Raw genomic sequence first — 16,583 nt, forward strand, 5'->3', positions numbered from 1 at the left:
GATGGCAAAGTGAATGAAAGTGGAAGAGGCTGCAAGTCTTCAGGTACAGCAAGAATCCGAATCACGGGGTTGAGAAGTTCAGGTACAGGGACAGCCTTGCATTCGGTTCGGCCAATCATGGGGTCGGATGATTCACCAATCAAGTGGCATAACCCGCTCGACAAAGAATGGGAAAGAGCAGCTGCCAATCTGAAGCTGAATAGAGTTGCTACTAGTAAGGTAGCTGAGGCAAGGCAAGCGCAAGGCAAGGCAAGGCCACGCTGCTTTGATCTGAAGAGGTAGGTAGGTATTAAAAAAAAGTGACACATGAAAGACAATGCCTGCTCTCTGATGGAGAAACATCAACGTCCACCATTTACCCGTTCAGGGACGCTGCCGAATCTCGCCCACCAGCGATTGGCCCAAGGAGGGGAGAGAATCCGCCGGCGCCAACCTAATTTCACAAGTTCGTGTCTTTGTTCAAGTGGTTCCACTCCTAATGCTCGTAACACTTTGGTTGAGGCAGGGGGGGGAGGCGAGCTCCAGGGTAGGCGACTATACACGGTGAGGCATGTGAAATACGAAGGTGATTCAGCACCTGACCCAATAATAGGATTGCCATGCGGAGTAAAGGCAGAGGTAAGTTGCTACCAGACAGGTATCATGCTGCGAGATTCTCCGAATGCCCTTCATTTGTTGAGCTTCCTAGGAGTTGGTTGCAGCTAACATGCGTACCATGTGTGGACTTGACAATCTGTATTTTGTTCTACCTTAGCAAGCAGGGTCTTAGTTCGACTATGCCTTTTCTTGTTTACACCTCGCTGTAGCAATTTCCGTCTTCAGCCTCACATTGTCTTTTCTATCTCCTCCATTAATCTCCTACAGTCCCACCGCCTTGGCACTCAACTCCCACAGCTTGTCCCCCTCGATATCGCTAATGGCATGAGGATGGACCGGGTCGACGTAGTAAGCAGCCACGCGGGCCTTTTCCATCAGATGCTTGCCGTTGTGGTCCACTAGGAGTAAGTTATACGGAATCATTAGCCCACCATGTGCCAGACTTTACTGAGGACGACGGAAACGAATCAAACAAAACATACCCTTGAGCACAGGATCGAAAGACGCAAAGACGTGAGTGGCCACTGCTCGATCAAGCGAAAATATCTCCTTCTCCACCCAACCAAACACTGACGCAGTCAACCGAGAGACTCGTGCTGCAGAACAAAGAAGCGAATAAACGCCATGCTAGCAACCTTATATTTCATACCATCAACAATAGTAGCCAGCGGTTGACGGTGTAATGCTGACAACATGAATGCAGACTCACCCAGCGAGTCGAGATCACCCCCCCGGAGCAAAATCCAAGTGTCTCGCGAGGTTCGTCATGGCCGCTCCGGGATTCAAGCTGTAAGCCAGCACGCCGCGGTCGCCAAACTTGTTCGCCAGGCCGAGGGAGAAGAGGACTTTGGCCGTCTTGCCCTTGATGATGGGGGCATATTCGGCCACCAGCTCGGCGCCAGTGATTTCGTCCTTGTATGGGTAAGGCATGCTGATGTGAAGAAGAGAAGAAAAAGAGACAAAGCGGACGGCAGAGATTGCTCAACAAGCAGAGATGTTCTGACAATGCTCACAAGTCGAAGAAGATGCAGCAAGTGTGCAAATGGGCTGTTTCTGAAGAAAGGAACAAGCTTGAATCTTTATACGACCACGACAACTCCCTATTAGAAGAGCGCATCTCCGCAGATGGCCCCTCCAAGCCTTCGTTTTCTATCAACATAACGCCTCTCTCTTCTCCCTGACACTTTCATACATACCATTAGCACTAGCATACTGCATGCCCTCTAGCCTTTACAGCTACTCGCTTGGGAATTTCCACCCTTTCGCCGCTCTTTGAAACCTCGCAGCCATTTCCTGCTCGTGGAATAAGCGGCAAGGCGATCCAATAACTGAAGAGTAATCAAGACGAAAGGATCCAGCTCATAAGCTTAATCAAGTCCCTTGATAACAAGAGACCCTCTCGATGCCAGCCACCTGGTTGGCTATCTACACTTTCCTAAAGAGGAAATTACCTTCCCCCCCCCTTTAAGACTCCCCAGAACATTGGATTGCACACTTCTAAATCTACGACCGCCGTCTAGCGCAAGTCAAGTCAAAGTGGCGTTTGGCGCTTATTCTCGATGATTCCTCATCATGGTTTGCCTCTACCTCATGTTATCGTGGGGTTTCGTGGTCAGCAGAATGCGAACCATACAAACATGCTCGTTTTCCCCTACCTAATGAAGGTGCAGCATAATCCTGACACGAGAAACAGGTACGCAAACTCTCTCTCTCGCACTGAATCTTGTTTCGAGTTAAATGTTCATCAACTACCTTGCCTTCATAGAGCATGTCAATGGACGGGTCACCCTATTCGCATGGCTTCAAACCGGTTTTTGATTTTTTGTATCCTCTTATCTAGAATAGATGCACGTCATTTCAATTCCTGATCGCGGCTATGAGATGGTAGAGCCAAAGATGGTTGGCAATGACAATGGCAGTGGCAATCATTAAGACAATCATTATCAAATGGCAACCGTATGGCATTGCAACACGGGATAGAGAATCCTTCCTGAGAACCACAAGGCAGGTTAGGAAAAGAAGAAGAACAGGCGACAAAGGAAACAGGGGACCTTGTGCGATCGCGTCGCATCGTATCCATCGAACCATGGCTCGCCGACAACCTCATCGAGACCAGGAGAAAGCAGGAACCGAAGCGAGCAAAACTCAAACAAAAGCCGTAAACAAAGAATCCGTACAAGTTGGTATCCGACAAGGTACATTGTTCATATCAAACTCCAAATATGCCCCGGCCTCGACGCTGCCTGCCCCATTGGCAAGACACGGTTGATTTCGTCTCTTTTCCATTTCGGTGGAAAACTGCCTTCTAACCACCCCAAAAAGCCCTTGCCTTTTCTTTTTTTTGTTTCTTCTCTCTTTTTTGCGCGCTTCTGTTCGACGAAACCCTTCCTTTCGTTCCACGCAGATGTGTCATGCTGTAAAACAGTGAACGATGGTGCCTGCTTGTCGTAGAAGTCGAAAGAGGGAAAGATTGCAACTCAAACTCGCATGCTGTCTTCGTTACTCATTATTCATTTCTGGTGTATTTCGACTGCGCTCTGCATTTTCGCATTCTCCGCATATGGAAGTGTCCCCAATCCAACTACTCCTCTTCCTCCTCAATGGGAGCCGGGGTGCGACGCTCAACACGCCTCTTGGGTCGCCTATGCCGGCTGCTGCTAATGTTGCTGGCCGAGTCATCGGGATACAGGTCGTATTCTTCCATTTGCCAGTCGTCGTCGCTGGCATTGTCGGCATCGCTTCCGGCCCACGCCGGTCGCTCGTAGCCCGAGTTTTGGGAGTTGCCCGAACCTGGGATCGAGAGCACGTCGATGCGTCGTCGGTTCTGGAGGTTCTGCATGAGCCCAGCTCCGCGCTGTCGCAGGGCCGTCCGGACCGTCTCCGCCTGGTGGTGTAGCTTCTCAAACGCGTCCTCCAGCGCCTCCATGCCCTGGTAAATCTCGCGCTCAATCTCGGCAATGGCCGCCATCTCCATCTCCTCGTCGTTGGACACAGGAGGCCGGCTGCCGCCCACGCCCGTAGACGTCAGGCTGATGAAGGACGCCGGAGTGGCGCCGCGCGAATAGGGCGAGAAGGGCGTGGTGGTTCGGGATCCCATGGCCGAAGGGCCTCGGAATGGCGTCGGGCCCCTCGACTCGACGCCGCCAAATTCGTCGCCATCAGCACCGGACCACAGGAACCCGTCAAAGCGACCGGACGTCAGTATCTCCCATTCCTGATTGTTAATGTTGGACAGGGTGACGAGCAGGTCGTGAGTGTGGGGATTCTTGATGAGATAGGTCGCGCTCTCCGCGTCTCGAGGCACCTGTTGAAGGCGGTACAGCCGCTGCAGCGAGAGGCCAGTCTTGACGATGAGGTCGTTGCGCGGTCGGTTCAGAGGAGTCGGGGCGCGGGTTGCCGGCCGCAGCTCCTTTGATCCGGCGAGCAGGGCGTTGAAGAAGGGCCGGTCCGCAGGATCGAGGTTGGTCAGGATGGCGAAGCTCAGCGTCTCATCGTCGACCTCTTGGGGCGGCGGCACAGGCGTCTCGCCCGTGCTGTTCAGCCACCTGTCGACGGCGGATCTGACCTTTTTCGACTGTCGCAAGTAGTGCTCCCTGAACTCCTCGGCGATGTCGGGGTCCAGCTGGATGGGGGAGTCTGGTCTTGGTGGCATCTCTCCCGAGACCTCGGCCGCCTTGGTGCCAATATCCGCCAAGTCAAAGGGCGGCCACGAGGGGAGCTCAATGCGGCCGCTGACCCATTCGAGAACATCTCCCCAGTTGAGGCCGCGATGGGGCTCGTTGGATTTCTCGCAGATGATGCAGGAACAGCCGTGAGGCGGCAAATCTCGAGAGAAGACGTTCTCGAGCCGGTCGAGCAAGCGGCGAGCGACTGACCGATGGCCGGTGGCCACTGCGACGGAACCCTGCTTGGAGAGGACGGTTTGATACTGGTCCAAAAGGTTGACAAACGGCGTAAAGAGCGACTCGGCGCCACTGAGAGCGGTGTTGGGGGGCCTCAGAGTGCCGTTGACAAGGGGCAGCACCGAGAGAAAGTGCCTTGTAACTGGTTGCGGGAGGCCGCCGTTTTGTAGCAGGTAATCGACCCTGGGGACCTCGAGGACGTCGACGGCTGGGGGCGGAGGCGGAGGCGGCGGAGGGATGGGAGGCGGAGGATGCGTGGGCGCCTTCATGGCCGGCGTAGCGGTGCCCGAGTTGATGGTGGACGCATAGTCGTCGCCGTCGATGCCAGAGGCGGGAGTTCGAGATCGCTTCGAGTCGGCGTAGAGATGGGGAGAGAACTGATGGGCTTGGGTCGGCGTCTTGGGGGACGAGTCCTGGGCGCTGGACGGGGAGGAGTCGACATGCAGCGGCTCGGGCTTGCTCTTCCTGACGCTGCGAGTCGACGAGGAACGCTTCGTGGTGTGGCGCGAGGCGGAGCTCGAGGAGCGGGACAGCACAGACGACCGCAGCTTGTCGTGGATCTTGTGGGTGGGCGAGCGTATCAGGGTGGCCGCGCTGGTCGATGAGCGGCGGCTGACCTTTGAGGACTTTTCTTCGGCAGCACGGGAGGCTGACCGCGAGGGCGTCGACTTGTGGCCGCGCTCGAGGTCCTCGGCGCGCTTCCTGGCGGCAGAGACGTCTGTTTCGGGGGGCGTTGGCGGTCGGGATGCCTTCTTGGAGCCCGATCGATGGAGGCCGTCGCTAGCCCTGGACCGACGCTCGTCTCCAGCGCCAGCACCTCCCGCGCCGCCGCCGCCACCGCCAACGTCGGTGGGCTCAGGCGTCAGAGGGTTGGAGGATTTGGCCTGAGACGACGGAACGGCAAGCTCCTCGCGGCTGACGATGGCCTCTTTGCTGTGCGCCTTGTCAAAGGACGGGTAGGGGAGAGAGATGCGGTCCTTGTCAAGGGACAGCCTGGACATTTCGTCGACGCCCAGGTCGGACATGGAGGCCGGGCGCGGAGGGAGCTTATCCTTTTCCCTGTCCCTGTCTCTGTCCCTCTCGCGATCCCGATCCCGATCCCGATCTCGGTCCCGGTCTCTGTCGTCCCTCTTCCGGTGTCGCCTGGTGGACGAGGTGAGTGAATGGGTATCGCTGGAGCTGCGAGCGGATTTCGAAGAGCGGTGGGGGCGGTCATGATCAGGCTTGCGCTCCGACTTTGAGCGGCGGGCCTTGTCGCGCATGCGGTCGTCGACGTCGACGTCGGCGTCACGTTCCTTGGACGGCATCTCGAATCACCATCGGGGGCTGGCGGATGGTTTGCCGGCGATGCTGGCTGCAGTTGCGGTCGCAGTTGCGGAGGCTGCGAGGCGAGGCACGGCAGAGCGATGGAGATTTTGATGGAGATGGAGACCCGGAGCAGGGGTTTCGATTTCTGGCCCTTGTTTTTTTTTTCTGCTTGGCTTGGGTTGGAGGTGGAGGAAGGGTGAGAGGATTGGGAGACTGGGATAGGGTAAAACGAAAGCGGCGAGCTGCAGTCAGGGCGACAAGATGGGACAACGGACAAGAGTAAGGAAAAAAGACGAGATTTGACGATGATGCAAGTCTGCTGCAGAGGCGGAGGAGTGAGAAACAATGAGTGGGTGAGGGGGACGGTGAGGAAAGGGATTGGATGGATCACGTCGAGGTCGAAATTGATGCCGAAAGCTGTCGAAGCTGGTTCACTTCAGTTCAGGGCAGTTCTCAGGCAGCGACGGCCCCCGGGGAATGGGTGCGTGCAGGTACCGGTACGCGGGGCGGGGACAGCTATCAGGTGGCACGGCCAGCGGCAACGGGCATCCGCAGTGCGCATCTCATGGGGGCTCAGGTGCCTGTAGGCGGTGCTTGCAGCTGATGGTGGAGCTCGCAGGCGATGGGATGGACGAGTTCTACCTAGTATCAGGGGATGCTACAGGAGACAAAGTACCGCTACTTGGAAGGGATAAGGTGACGAGTTGTGGGTCGGTGAAGCAGTTGAAGTGGGCAGACGCTCATTCGGCGGCAATTCTGGTCATGGGCTGAGGGAGATTCTGCTGTGTACCTTGTAGCTTAGCTCTGTAGGTATTTCACGTACAGCAGCGTCTATGAATCGGTTCATCACAGTCGTATGCCGTGAAGCAGGAAATAACAAACTGTTGGTCTGACAAGTGCGACTTTACAAGGCCAGGGAGCTCTCGACGCCACAGCAGGCGCTAAGAATCAAACAAAGAGAGATGACGAGTACTACCTATAAAGAAGCGAGCGAGAATGCAAGAACTGCATCCAGCATGGGAAAATCAACAAGAATATGGAATACTGACAGGGAAATCCATCGCAACTGCGCAAAAGGAAAAGAAAACCCTCATTGAATCACGCATGACAGTCCGTCCTTGAGCGCAGTCGACGAAGTACGTTCGAGCACGAGCAACGCCCAACCGTGGCCCGACGCTGCTGTGATGCGCCATCAACGCCATCCCGAGCCTGTGACTGGTTCCCTGGACGCCTAATGGAAGCGGCCCGCCAGACCGGTGCCTCCATTAGCGCTCCGGGCTCGTTCACGAAGCTCGTTCAATCCCTCTACATACAGTAGGTCGTGATGTTAGCGCACAAATTCGAAAGTGAAGGGTTTCTGTGCTGCGCTTTCTCAAGAAGTGCGTCAACGGTTGTGGTCCATCCAATTGGAGGCGCAGGCATGGAGGGGGCCGGCGGTTGGTTGCGCTGCACTGCCTTTTCTCGTATGTGCATGTAGTGTGTGAGGTATCAACTCTTGCGCCCCCTCCTGACGTGGCATCCGGATTCCCTCATTTTCCTTCGAGATGGCTGAACTGGACTCGAGCTGCTTGGTTACTCACTGCCACTGACTGAGCTGGCGCTCTGCTCTTCGAATGACCATGAAGCCATCGCCTCCAATCAGAACTCATGAGACGGACCAACGTTGTTCCACCTCCCCGCCATGTAGATTATCACACACAGTAACGAACCTCGACCTTCGACGCAGCCTCACACTGTGCCACCTCCACCAAGATGCCCAACCGTATTAGCCGTCCTTATTACTTCGCAGCAAAATGCAACAGTGTCGCCCGTCCGGCCAGACCTCGCAACCCAATGATGCCCGACGTTATCACAGAAACGGTGGAGAATAAACATTGCAACGTCGTCCTTTGATAGACATAACCAATGGCCTGCATGTGTCAATGCATGTAAACGAGACCGCCGGCATCACGGCCTCGTCCAATAAGCAGCAGAATCATTGACACCCTCCAAGGCTCGTTCGTGTACCGTCAAATCAAAAGACGCTCTCCTGCAGGCCTTTTGCATTATCACAGCTCCAGAAATGCGTCCAAGTGCTCCAATCGTGACGCAACCGGCAGCTTCGCTTGGAGTCGAAGCTCTCAGAGGATGAAGTCTTCCCCTCACCCTGAGCCCGTTCCATCTCGTCTATATAAAGCCGTCTATCCTCCCTGTGGTGCCTCCTATCTCTTCATCTTCTTCATTCCCTTCACGCGAGCCGGGTTCTAGTCCCTGTCACACTCTCCCTTGCGCGCTCTCCCTAGAAGCTCCCTAGAAGACGCCGACCCCATCTCTTCTACAAGATGAACATGTCCCATCAAGTCGAGCAGAGGAACTTCACATTTCTTTGGCTTGTTGGTGACCGGGTCGGCGTCTTCTAGGTATCGTCGCTGCATCGAACATTCCAAAGCTAGGTATTTATAGTCTCCCCATCTCCAAGGCAAGCGCCGTCCACTTTGTGTCCATGACATGAGAAACAGAAGGCTAACAGAACTACAGCTGTGGTGTCTGACGGGCACACTCCTCAATCGTCGCCCTTGTGAGTACTACGCATACCTCCAATATTGCGTGGATTACCGTTTATCTGATCGACACCGTCCTGCTCCGTGACGAGTCCACAGGGGGGCTTGATACGCCGCGGCACGGCGTCGATCAAATAGACGATAATCCCCGGGATACTGGTGGTCTACTCGCGCGAGTGCTGTCACCGTCTATAGCACTGTCATTGGTGTTTGTGAGAGCTGGGAACTGGGAGTCATGCATATCTAGTGTGAGATGCAAATAGGAAGGGCGGGATTACCTGTGGTGTAAATACTAGAAACAAGCCACGGTTCTGTCTGCCGCGTCCTCTCCGCCGTCTTCTTCTCACTGCTCCCATATCGACGCCCAACACTGTAAGGTCAAGCTCGATGTGAAGTGGCATCTTTCCCAATCTGCTGCCCGCAACGACGTCCACGAGGACCGACAGCTCCTTTGCTTGCCCGGACTCAGTGACTGCACGCATCTTGACACGGGGGCACGATATAACTAGCTTGCAGCTTGTAAGACATTTGTTATCTATTGTATCCATCCATTTTAAAGCGATGCCACTTGCCCAGATGCTTTTCAGACAAAATCTGTGTATAATCCAAACGCCAACTCTTTATCCCTTTCAAGCCCCACAGTGTATATCTATGCACATATACTATAACTGGGACAGGAGAACGAAAAACGAAGCCAAAGAGAAATGCAAAAAAGAAAGTCGAAGAAAAAAGAGACGGCTCGCTCACAGCCGGTCCAGCAGGCCCCTGCTCTCGAGGAGCAGAATAATCTCGTGCACAATCGAGCGGACGTTCTGCTTGGTCAGGTCGACGGTCAGGTCGGCCTTCTTGGGCACCTCGTACGGGTCGTCGACACCGGTGAAGCCCTTGATCTCCCCGGCACGAGCCTTGCTGTAGATGCCCCTGCGGTCCGTCTTCTCGCAGTGCTCGAGCGGCGTCGCGACGTGGACCAGGAAGAAGGGGCCCGACTTTTCAATCAGCTCGCGGGCGTGCTGACGGTCGGCCTCGTACGGTCCGATGGGGGCGGCAATGACAGCGGCGCCGGCCTTGGTCAGCTCCGAGGCCACAAAGGCGATGCGGGCAATGTTGAGGCTTCGGTCCTGGCGGCTAAAGCCCAGCTCCGACGACAGCTCGGCGCGCACCGTCTCGCCCAGCAGCATCGAAACGGGTCGACCGCCGCCCTGGTTGAGCGTGGCCTGCAGAGCGCGCGCGACCTGGTCCTTGCCGCTGTTCTGGTAGCCGGTCAGGAAGACGGTGAAGCCCTTTTCGCGCGGCAGCGGGTTCTGCTCGCGAAGTACCTTGACGACCTCGGGGTAGGAGAACCACTCGGGAATCTCCTTGCCGGTGCGCAGCCGGTTTCGCAGCTCCGTGCCCGAGATGTTCATGGTGCGCGTGCCCTCGGGGATCTCGTTGGCCGGCAGATACTCGTCGCGGTCCGGGATGTAAATCATCTCCTGGAACTCGACCATCTTGATGCCCAGCTCCTCCTGGTGCTGCTGGACGAGGATCTGCGCGTCGTAGGGGCCGTAGTGGTCCTTGCCGTTCTTGTTCTTGCCGGGTCCGGCGTGGTCACGGCCGACGATGAAGTGCGTGGCGCCGTGGTTCTTGCGGATCACGGCGTGCCAGAGCGCCTCTCGAGGGCCACCCATGCGCATGGCCAGGGGCAGCAGGGCGAGGGCGGCCATGCCGTTCGGGTAGCGAGGCAGCAGAGCGCGGTAGACGCGGACTCGGGTGAAGTGGTCGATGTCGCCGGGCTTGGTCAGGCCAACGACGGGGTGGATGAGCACGTTTGCCTGCTGGGAGCGAGCGGCGCGGACCGTCAGCTCGCGGTGAGCGCGGTGCATCGGGTTTCGCGTCTGGAAGGCCACGACCTTTTGCCAGCCCAGTTTGTTGAAGTGCGATCGCAGCTCCGCGGGAGTGACTGTGGATCCATGCTGTTAGAGATGCTGCAATACCCTCTCCTTCTCTTCTCGATATTTCTACTTACAGCGCAGGTCGAGGAAATCGTAGTGCTCCAGGCGGTTGATGGCCTCGAGCTTTCCGCCAACGTAAAAGTCCTTGGCCACGCTCAAGAGGTGCTTGACGCCGGGGTGCGTGTCATCGTCGCTGCCAAAGACCAGCTTGGCCTCCTGAACCCTGGAGTTGCGCATGCAGTTTAGCATCGGCTTCTTTTGAGTTGACCCAAGAGCGTTCTTGTCCTTACTTGTCTGGCCTGTACACGTCCTCGACCGTCAGGATGGCGAGATTCCGGTCGTCTCGAAAGTCGCGCAGGGTGAGTCTTGCGCCGGGCTTGATGGACAGCTCGTCTATCTGCGCCTGGTCCACGTCGAGGGTAATGGGCATGCTGAAGAGCAGGCCGCTCTCGAGCCGATTCTCCTTGACCACTCTGGCAATGCGCGTGTTAGCGGACACCCAGTTCTCATCCTCTTTTCTGGTTAAGATTTTGGTTGACTTACCGGTTGTAGTCATTTTCAGTCATGAAGCCTAGACAGACACCCCAGCGTCAGCACTTCGTCGCGACACACTGGACGGAGACACTTGGGCCAGAATGCTCCCTGCTCGGCTCCAGGCGCGGGGCAGCAGAATTGTGGCTTGTGCCTCCTCAACAATTTGCCTGAAATCAACACTGCGGCGACTTACCCTCCAGAGGCGAGAAACCGCCATTGAGAATCAGCTCCAAGTCGCACAGGTGACGCTCAGACAGAACCAGCGCAGGGAGAGTCTCGGATTCCTCCAGCAGCTCGGCCTGGCGAGGCAGATCGCGCGCAAAGAGGTCCTTGAGGACGCCGCCGTGGGGAGCGTTGGCCATGATGGCGATGGCGGGGTATTCGTGAAGGGAGTGAGACGGTCTACGTGCTGCTCCTCTGTTCTTTTTCGAGTATGGTGTCAACGACACGGCAAGTCACGCAACAGGATCCAACGAGGGGACAGGACAAGGGAATGGCAAACGAGCAAGCAGAAAGACTTGCAAGCCAAAGGATATGCTAGAGGAAGACAACGAAAGAGGAAGGAATCACGAAGAGAGAGGGAGAGGGAGAGAAACGAAGGTTTAGGACGGGGGAGTGGCCCGAATCCCAGGCTATAAATAAGGCGAGTCTCTTGGGGTCACGCCGGAGATGCTAGAACGCAACAGTCCATCAGTAGCAGCATGAGTACACTTCAAAAGAGATGGAACAAGTCCCCTCTCGGGCGAATGATGAATCAAGTTTGGATGATCCGTAAGCAGCCTCTCTGCCTGGCCCCCCTGGTGGAAGGGGAAAAGAACCGCTTTTCTCTTCTTCTCGACACACCCCACCGAAGCGTTGGAAATTCAATTCGTCCCCCTCTGGTGAGGATGGAGGCTGGATGGATGGCTGGATGGAATTGCGATACGCAGGTCGACCACATGCAAAAGCGCAGCTCCACAGGCATCAAAAGGGCTCGCCATCTCCACCAAATCCAGGGAATGGCGGCATTTGGCTCGAGATTCTGGCGATGACGTGCTCGAGGCGCGATGCTCCGAGTCCCGCATGGCTTGAGGGACGAGGCCAATCAAGGACGCTGATTTCGAGCTGCGAGGCACGGCGAGAGGAACGACGCCTGGGGGGCCTTTGTCCCTTGCTGGATTAGCCGCAATTGCGAAATCTCGGGCCATCGGGGTTGGTGGAAGTCGGGCTTCCAACGTGGAGAAAGATTTTTCTCTTCCGCCTTTCCCATCATATTCAATCTTGTCTCTTTGTTTGGTTTGCGTGTTGATGGTGACGGGATCGGAACTCTCCTAATCTCGGTTTCATGTGTGGCGGTCCGCGTAAGCCCATTGCTGATCGTCGTTGCCGCTGCGTATGTATGTGCCGTATAACTTCGAGGTTGGAAATTAGCAGAGCAACGGATCGTCAGGGTGAGGACGAGAGAACCCAGGCCAGACCTGAGATCATCATCGAGAGTAAAAAGATGGACACACCTCCCCAACTAGACAACGGCCTAAGTCCCTAGTGTCTCCATCACGGGGCCCCCCCCGGCTTCGGACCATCGCTGTCTCTTGCAACGTTGATGTGGGATTCCTGCCAACCTGCCAATCTCACCACCCGTCGCCCCGATTTCGCCATTTTGGCCCCGGATGAGAGAAGAGCAGAGACTGCCTGTTGATGCCTGTTGATGCTGCCAATGCTTTGCAGCAGCGTCGATTCTGTCCGCAGCGGCTCTCGGGGGGGCGTGTTGTTTCTGTTCCCTTGATGAGAATAGGCTGCCCCTCTGCTGCTTTTCGGAGCGTCGGCGACTGGGGGGTCAGCGTTTCGTTTGTAATAGACGCTGGGAATTGAAGGACACGAATGAGTAATCAGCACACCATCTTGGGGCGTTCAGCGGCTCTTTGACTTACTTGACCGCAGAGGAGTAATAAGATATGAAGCTTGGAAAAAGTTATCAGGGTTTCTGCTGGATAAAGCAGCGAGTCTGTCAAGGAAAGACGTGAAAGCACAAAGTGGGGCAGCAGCTGGTTGGACGGTGAACAAATGCCAGGAAGGAGCATTGGACACGTATTGAAGCAAGTTGTATGAAGGACACGCAGGAGGATGAACATATAAGGCAGGTACTGAAATTCGTATAAAACGTTGAACAGCATGTCAAGCTCGTCGGTCAAGAGTATGATTCCGGATCGAAGACCAGTCTATTAGGTGTCTTTACATATCAACAGGTTCAATATCGATAATTCAGACGTAACAAAAGGAGGTGATACAGAAGAGGCACTTGAACAAAGTGCCACGTCCAACCCCCTAGCGTTGGAAGCCCATCCTAGCCCATTCAACAGCAAACCGCATTTCCGTGCGCTGTTGAGAGAAGAGACTCATTCAACTCGGAGCTCTGTCAAAAGAAGTGACCGTTCAGTTACTTCTCTGTTCGCAAACCGCTTCCAGCTCCCTGCAACATGCGATGTCTGTTCAGTCACACCAAAGAGCCCAGAAATGCTTAAATGGCGCCCCTTCGACCATCTCAGAAACCCTCGAGGTCAAACACATTAGACTACCTCGCAAGTACCTTTTCATCAGACAACTATAGTACTACGAACATAACTAGGTACCGAGAGAAGACATGAATCAACTCTCTTCCCATGCCCGCCTCAACTATGACATGTTCCATCTCATTCTTACAAGGTACATGGACAAGCACCGGGACATCCTCAACTTCCTCCTGACGAGCAAACAAAACTACGCTCTCTACAGCGAGACTCTCCAGCGACACAACATCCGCCGCGGAGGATGTTCCATCCTCGAATGGGCCGCGAGGGCAAATAACGTGGCCTTGGCCGACAAGATCCTCCAGACTCCCAAGATCGAAGAGTATGCCCCCAAGGAGCTGTGGTCTAACGTGCTGCAGATTGCGGTAAGCAACAACAACCTGGACCTAGTCAGGATGCTCTTCGACCTAGAAACAGTCCAGACGAGCATCAAGCAAGCATCAGACAACAGGCTTGTCACAGGGTTGGACATGCCGACCACCTACAACCTTGACACGCAATTCTTGAGGCCCATGTTTGACGCCGCAGACAGAGGCCTGCAGGACATTGTAGACCTCTATCTCTCTCACGGGGCCAGCATACATCTGTTCGACTGGACCAGGTTGACGGCTCTTCACTATGCCGTCTCCTCAAACAAACTAGGTCTTGCTAGACACTTGCTGGACGACCACGGAGCCAACCCCAACGGCCGCGGCAGCAAAACGCCCATCATGACAGCCGCTCGCAACGGCCACTCGAGCATGGTGGAGCTGCTGCTCTCCCGCGGCGCTGACCCCAATGTCAATGTCAACGGCGTCTCTTTCAGCCTCGCTCTCATGGATGCGGTTGTCGAGGGCAACGGAGACGTCGTCAGTGTGCTGCTGGAGGACGCTCGCGTCGATCCAAATTCTCGCAACGCTTCAGGTAAGACGGCCTTGGACTGGGCGATAACGTTCGGCAGGGAAGACATGGTGCAACTTCTCCTCGACGATGGCCGGGCCGATCCCACGCTGGGCAACAGCGTGAACAGGACAGTCCTGGACTTGATCATCGAGCATAGCAGAGCAGAAATGGCACGCATGATTCTTGCAGATGGCCGCGTTGATCCTAACGCCAGGACGCTCAACAACGAGACTGCCTTGGAGAATGCCGTGCGAAGTGCCAGCCATGCCATCGTTCGCCTTCTCCTAGCCGACGAGCGGGTCGATCCCAACAGCACCACCCTGGATGGCATGACTCCCTTCCTGTTCGCTGCCGATGCAGGCAGTGAGGCCTGTCTTCGGAGACTGCTTGCTGACAAGAGAGTCGACGTCTATGCGAGGAACAAAGCCGGCGCCAACGCCTGGACAGTTGCCTTCCGCCGGCCCGGGAATCGCAACTTCAGGGTGCTGCTCGAGAGCGGCGTCGTGGACCCCAACGCAGTCGACGGTAACCTCAAGACGCCGGCCATGTTCGCCGCATGTTCGCCAACGACTCCGCCGCTGGAGCTCTTCATTGCAGATCAGAGGGTGGACCTGGACATGGCTGATATCAAAGGCCACACAGCCCTGATGCTGGCAGTCCAGCGCGACAGACCAGGGAGCGTTGCTCTGTTGCTCGACTCGGATCGCGTTGATGTCAACCTGAAAAGCCAAAACGGGGAGACGGCCCTCATGATGGCTGTCAGCCTCAACAGAGTAGACATTGCCAGGCTGCTTCTTGCTTCGCCGCGCATCGACGTCAACCTGGGAGACTGCAATGGGGTGACGGCTCTGGCTCTGGCCTACGCTATGACAAGCGTTCAGCTGGCGGAGATGATTCTCGACACAGGTAAGGTAGAGTTTGGAAAAGTCCCGTCACTCGAAGAGAGCGAGAGGATCGATGCCCGGCTTGTCTCGTTCACGTCCGAGATCGAAACAAGGGGCGCGCGGTATCTGGACGCGATGGTCCAGATGTACGCCAAAATCGATCGGCTGAACGCAAAGGACAGAGACGGACTGACTATGCTTGAGGCAGCGGTGCAGCTCAAGGACAAGTACACTGTTGGTCTGCTGCTGGGCACCGGCAAGGTGTCTGTGACGACCAAGGCCTTGGAGAGCCGAGACGATGCCATTCTACAAATGATGCTCGAGTATCGCGCCAACACTACTGACTGAGCTGGGCCCTGGGCTCATCATACGTAGATGGGTTGGCTAATTGTGCATTCTAGGTTGTTCTTCTCTTTCACCTTCTGATTTTCGCCTCCTGAACGTGTCCAAGTCGGCAATACGCATCACAGTGGCGTTGCGAAAAGAAGGGCGAATGATTATTCTGTGAAAATAGATCAAATACAGCGGCCGTTACTTTGTATATAGTGTTTGATATATTAAAACAAGCAATTAGAATCAACGTCGTAATCCACCAGTCTTGTGAGCATCGTCCCGAACAAACCGTCCCAAACAAAGAGCGTGAACTAAACATCATCGTTCCGCTCTTCAGTGATATAGAAGGGGATAGAGAAAGCTCATGCCGATATACTCCTTCTCATACTTGGGCGGCAGCACATGTGCCAAATAGTCCGGCCAGTCCATCATGGGCTGCAAGTGCTGATACGCCTTGATATACTCCCAGTGCTCGGGATACCAGCCGGCCTCCTCCCAGTCCAGGATGGCCGTCACCTTGCACGTCTTGTCATCAACGAGGATATTCCGGGGCGCCAGGTCGCCGTGCGTAAAGACAATCTGGTGCTTGCGCGAGAGGCAGTACCGGGCCATGTGCCGCATCATCCGGGGCGCCGACGAGATGATGTCCTCGAGGATGAAGGCGTTCCACTCGCGCTCGCTCTCAAACGGGCCGCACTCGATCGGGGACCTCTTCCCGAAGAGCGCCTTGCCCCCGTTGAGGGCCCCGATGTAGTCGCCCCTGAGGCTGCGCAGCTGGTGGACGTAGCCCTGCAGCTCGTGCGCGATGGAGAGCTTCTGCTCGTGCGTCAGGTCCCCCCAGACCTTGTCGAGCCGCTTGCCCGGCATAAAGTCCATGACGATGCACTTCAACCTGCCGTCCTGCCAGTCCGTGTCCTGGACCTTGGGGACGGGGATCGTCGTGTTCTCAGCGATGAACTGCAGCGTTTCCGGTTCGCACGGACGCAGGTTCTCCCCAAACTTCCTGACGATTACGTCGGCAATGTTGACCACCTTGCGGCCGTACACAGAGTGCAGTACCTCGTCTTCATCTGGGTCCATCATCTGTCAAGGCCATAGGGGTCAGCGAACGTTGCTCCCTCTTCAT

The 16,583-nt window shown here is 55.8% G+C and overlaps 6 protein-coding genes across 6 annotated transcripts; 2 read left to right on the top strand and 4 right to left on the bottom strand.

The window, feature by feature from the left end:
* Positions 1 to 858: 858 nt before the first annotated feature.
* Positions 859 to 1,527, bottom strand: CCMA1212_004786 (uncharacterized protein; the record flags this gene model as incomplete). The annotated part of the gene is made up of 3 exons (XM_073702075.1): positions 859 to 995; positions 1,080 to 1,149; positions 1,399 to 1,527. 3 exons carry the CDS (start codon positions 1,525 to 1,527, stop codon positions 859 to 861), a joined length of 336 nt encoding a protein of 111 aa, XP_073560015.1.
* Positions 1,291 to 1,778, top strand: CCMA1212_004787 (uncharacterized protein; the record flags this gene model as incomplete). Its single annotated transcript, XM_073702076.1, has 2 exons — positions 1,291 to 1,518; positions 1,614 to 1,778. The coding sequence occupies 2 exons, from the start codon at positions 1,291 to 1,293 to the stop codon at positions 1,776 to 1,778; spliced, it is 393 nt and encodes a 130-aa protein (XP_073560014.1).
* A 1,400-nt stretch (positions 1,779 to 3,178) lies between these two features.
* CCMA1212_004788 (uncharacterized protein) lies at positions 3,179 to 5,806 on the bottom strand (the record flags this gene model as incomplete). Its single annotated transcript, XM_073702077.1, has 1 exon — positions 3,179 to 5,806. One exon carries the CDS (start codon positions 5,804 to 5,806, stop codon positions 3,179 to 3,181), a length of 2,628 nt encoding a protein of 875 aa, XP_073559421.1.
* A 3,284-nt stretch (positions 5,807 to 9,090) lies between these two features.
* On the bottom strand, positions 9,091 to 11,174 carry CCMA1212_004789 (Sulfate adenylyltransferase; the record flags this gene model as incomplete). Its single annotated transcript, XM_073702078.1, has 5 exons — positions 9,091 to 10,286; positions 10,353 to 10,501; positions 10,569 to 10,751; positions 10,822 to 10,849; positions 11,006 to 11,174. The coding sequence occupies 5 exons, from the start codon at positions 11,172 to 11,174 to the stop codon at positions 9,091 to 9,093; spliced, it is 1,725 nt and encodes a 574-aa protein (XP_073559634.1).
* A 2,324-nt stretch (positions 11,175 to 13,498) lies between these two features.
* CCMA1212_004790 (Putative ankyrin repeat protein) lies at positions 13,499 to 15,472 on the top strand (the record flags this gene model as incomplete). Its single annotated transcript, XM_073702079.1, has 1 exon — positions 13,499 to 15,472. The coding sequence occupies one exon, from the start codon at positions 13,499 to 13,501 to the stop codon at positions 15,470 to 15,472; it is 1,974 nt and encodes a 657-aa protein (XP_073560000.1).
* Positions 15,473 to 15,790: 318 nt separating this feature from the next.
* Positions 15,791 to 16,540, bottom strand: CCMA1212_004791 (uncharacterized protein; the record flags this gene model as incomplete). The annotated part of the gene is made up of 1 exon (XM_073702080.1): positions 15,791 to 16,540. The coding sequence occupies one exon, from the start codon at positions 16,538 to 16,540 to the stop codon at positions 15,791 to 15,793; it is 750 nt and encodes a 249-aa protein (XP_073559348.1).
* Positions 16,541 to 16,583: the final 43 nt, after the last annotated feature.

The sequence above is a fragment of the Trichoderma ghanense genome (assembly GCF_004382785.1).
Source record: "Trichoderma ghanense strain CCMA-1212 chromosome Unknown scaffold_4, whole genome shotgun sequence".
NCBI classification, from domain to species: Eukaryota; Fungi; Ascomycota; class Sordariomycetes; order Hypocreales; family Hypocreaceae; genus Trichoderma; species Trichoderma ghanense.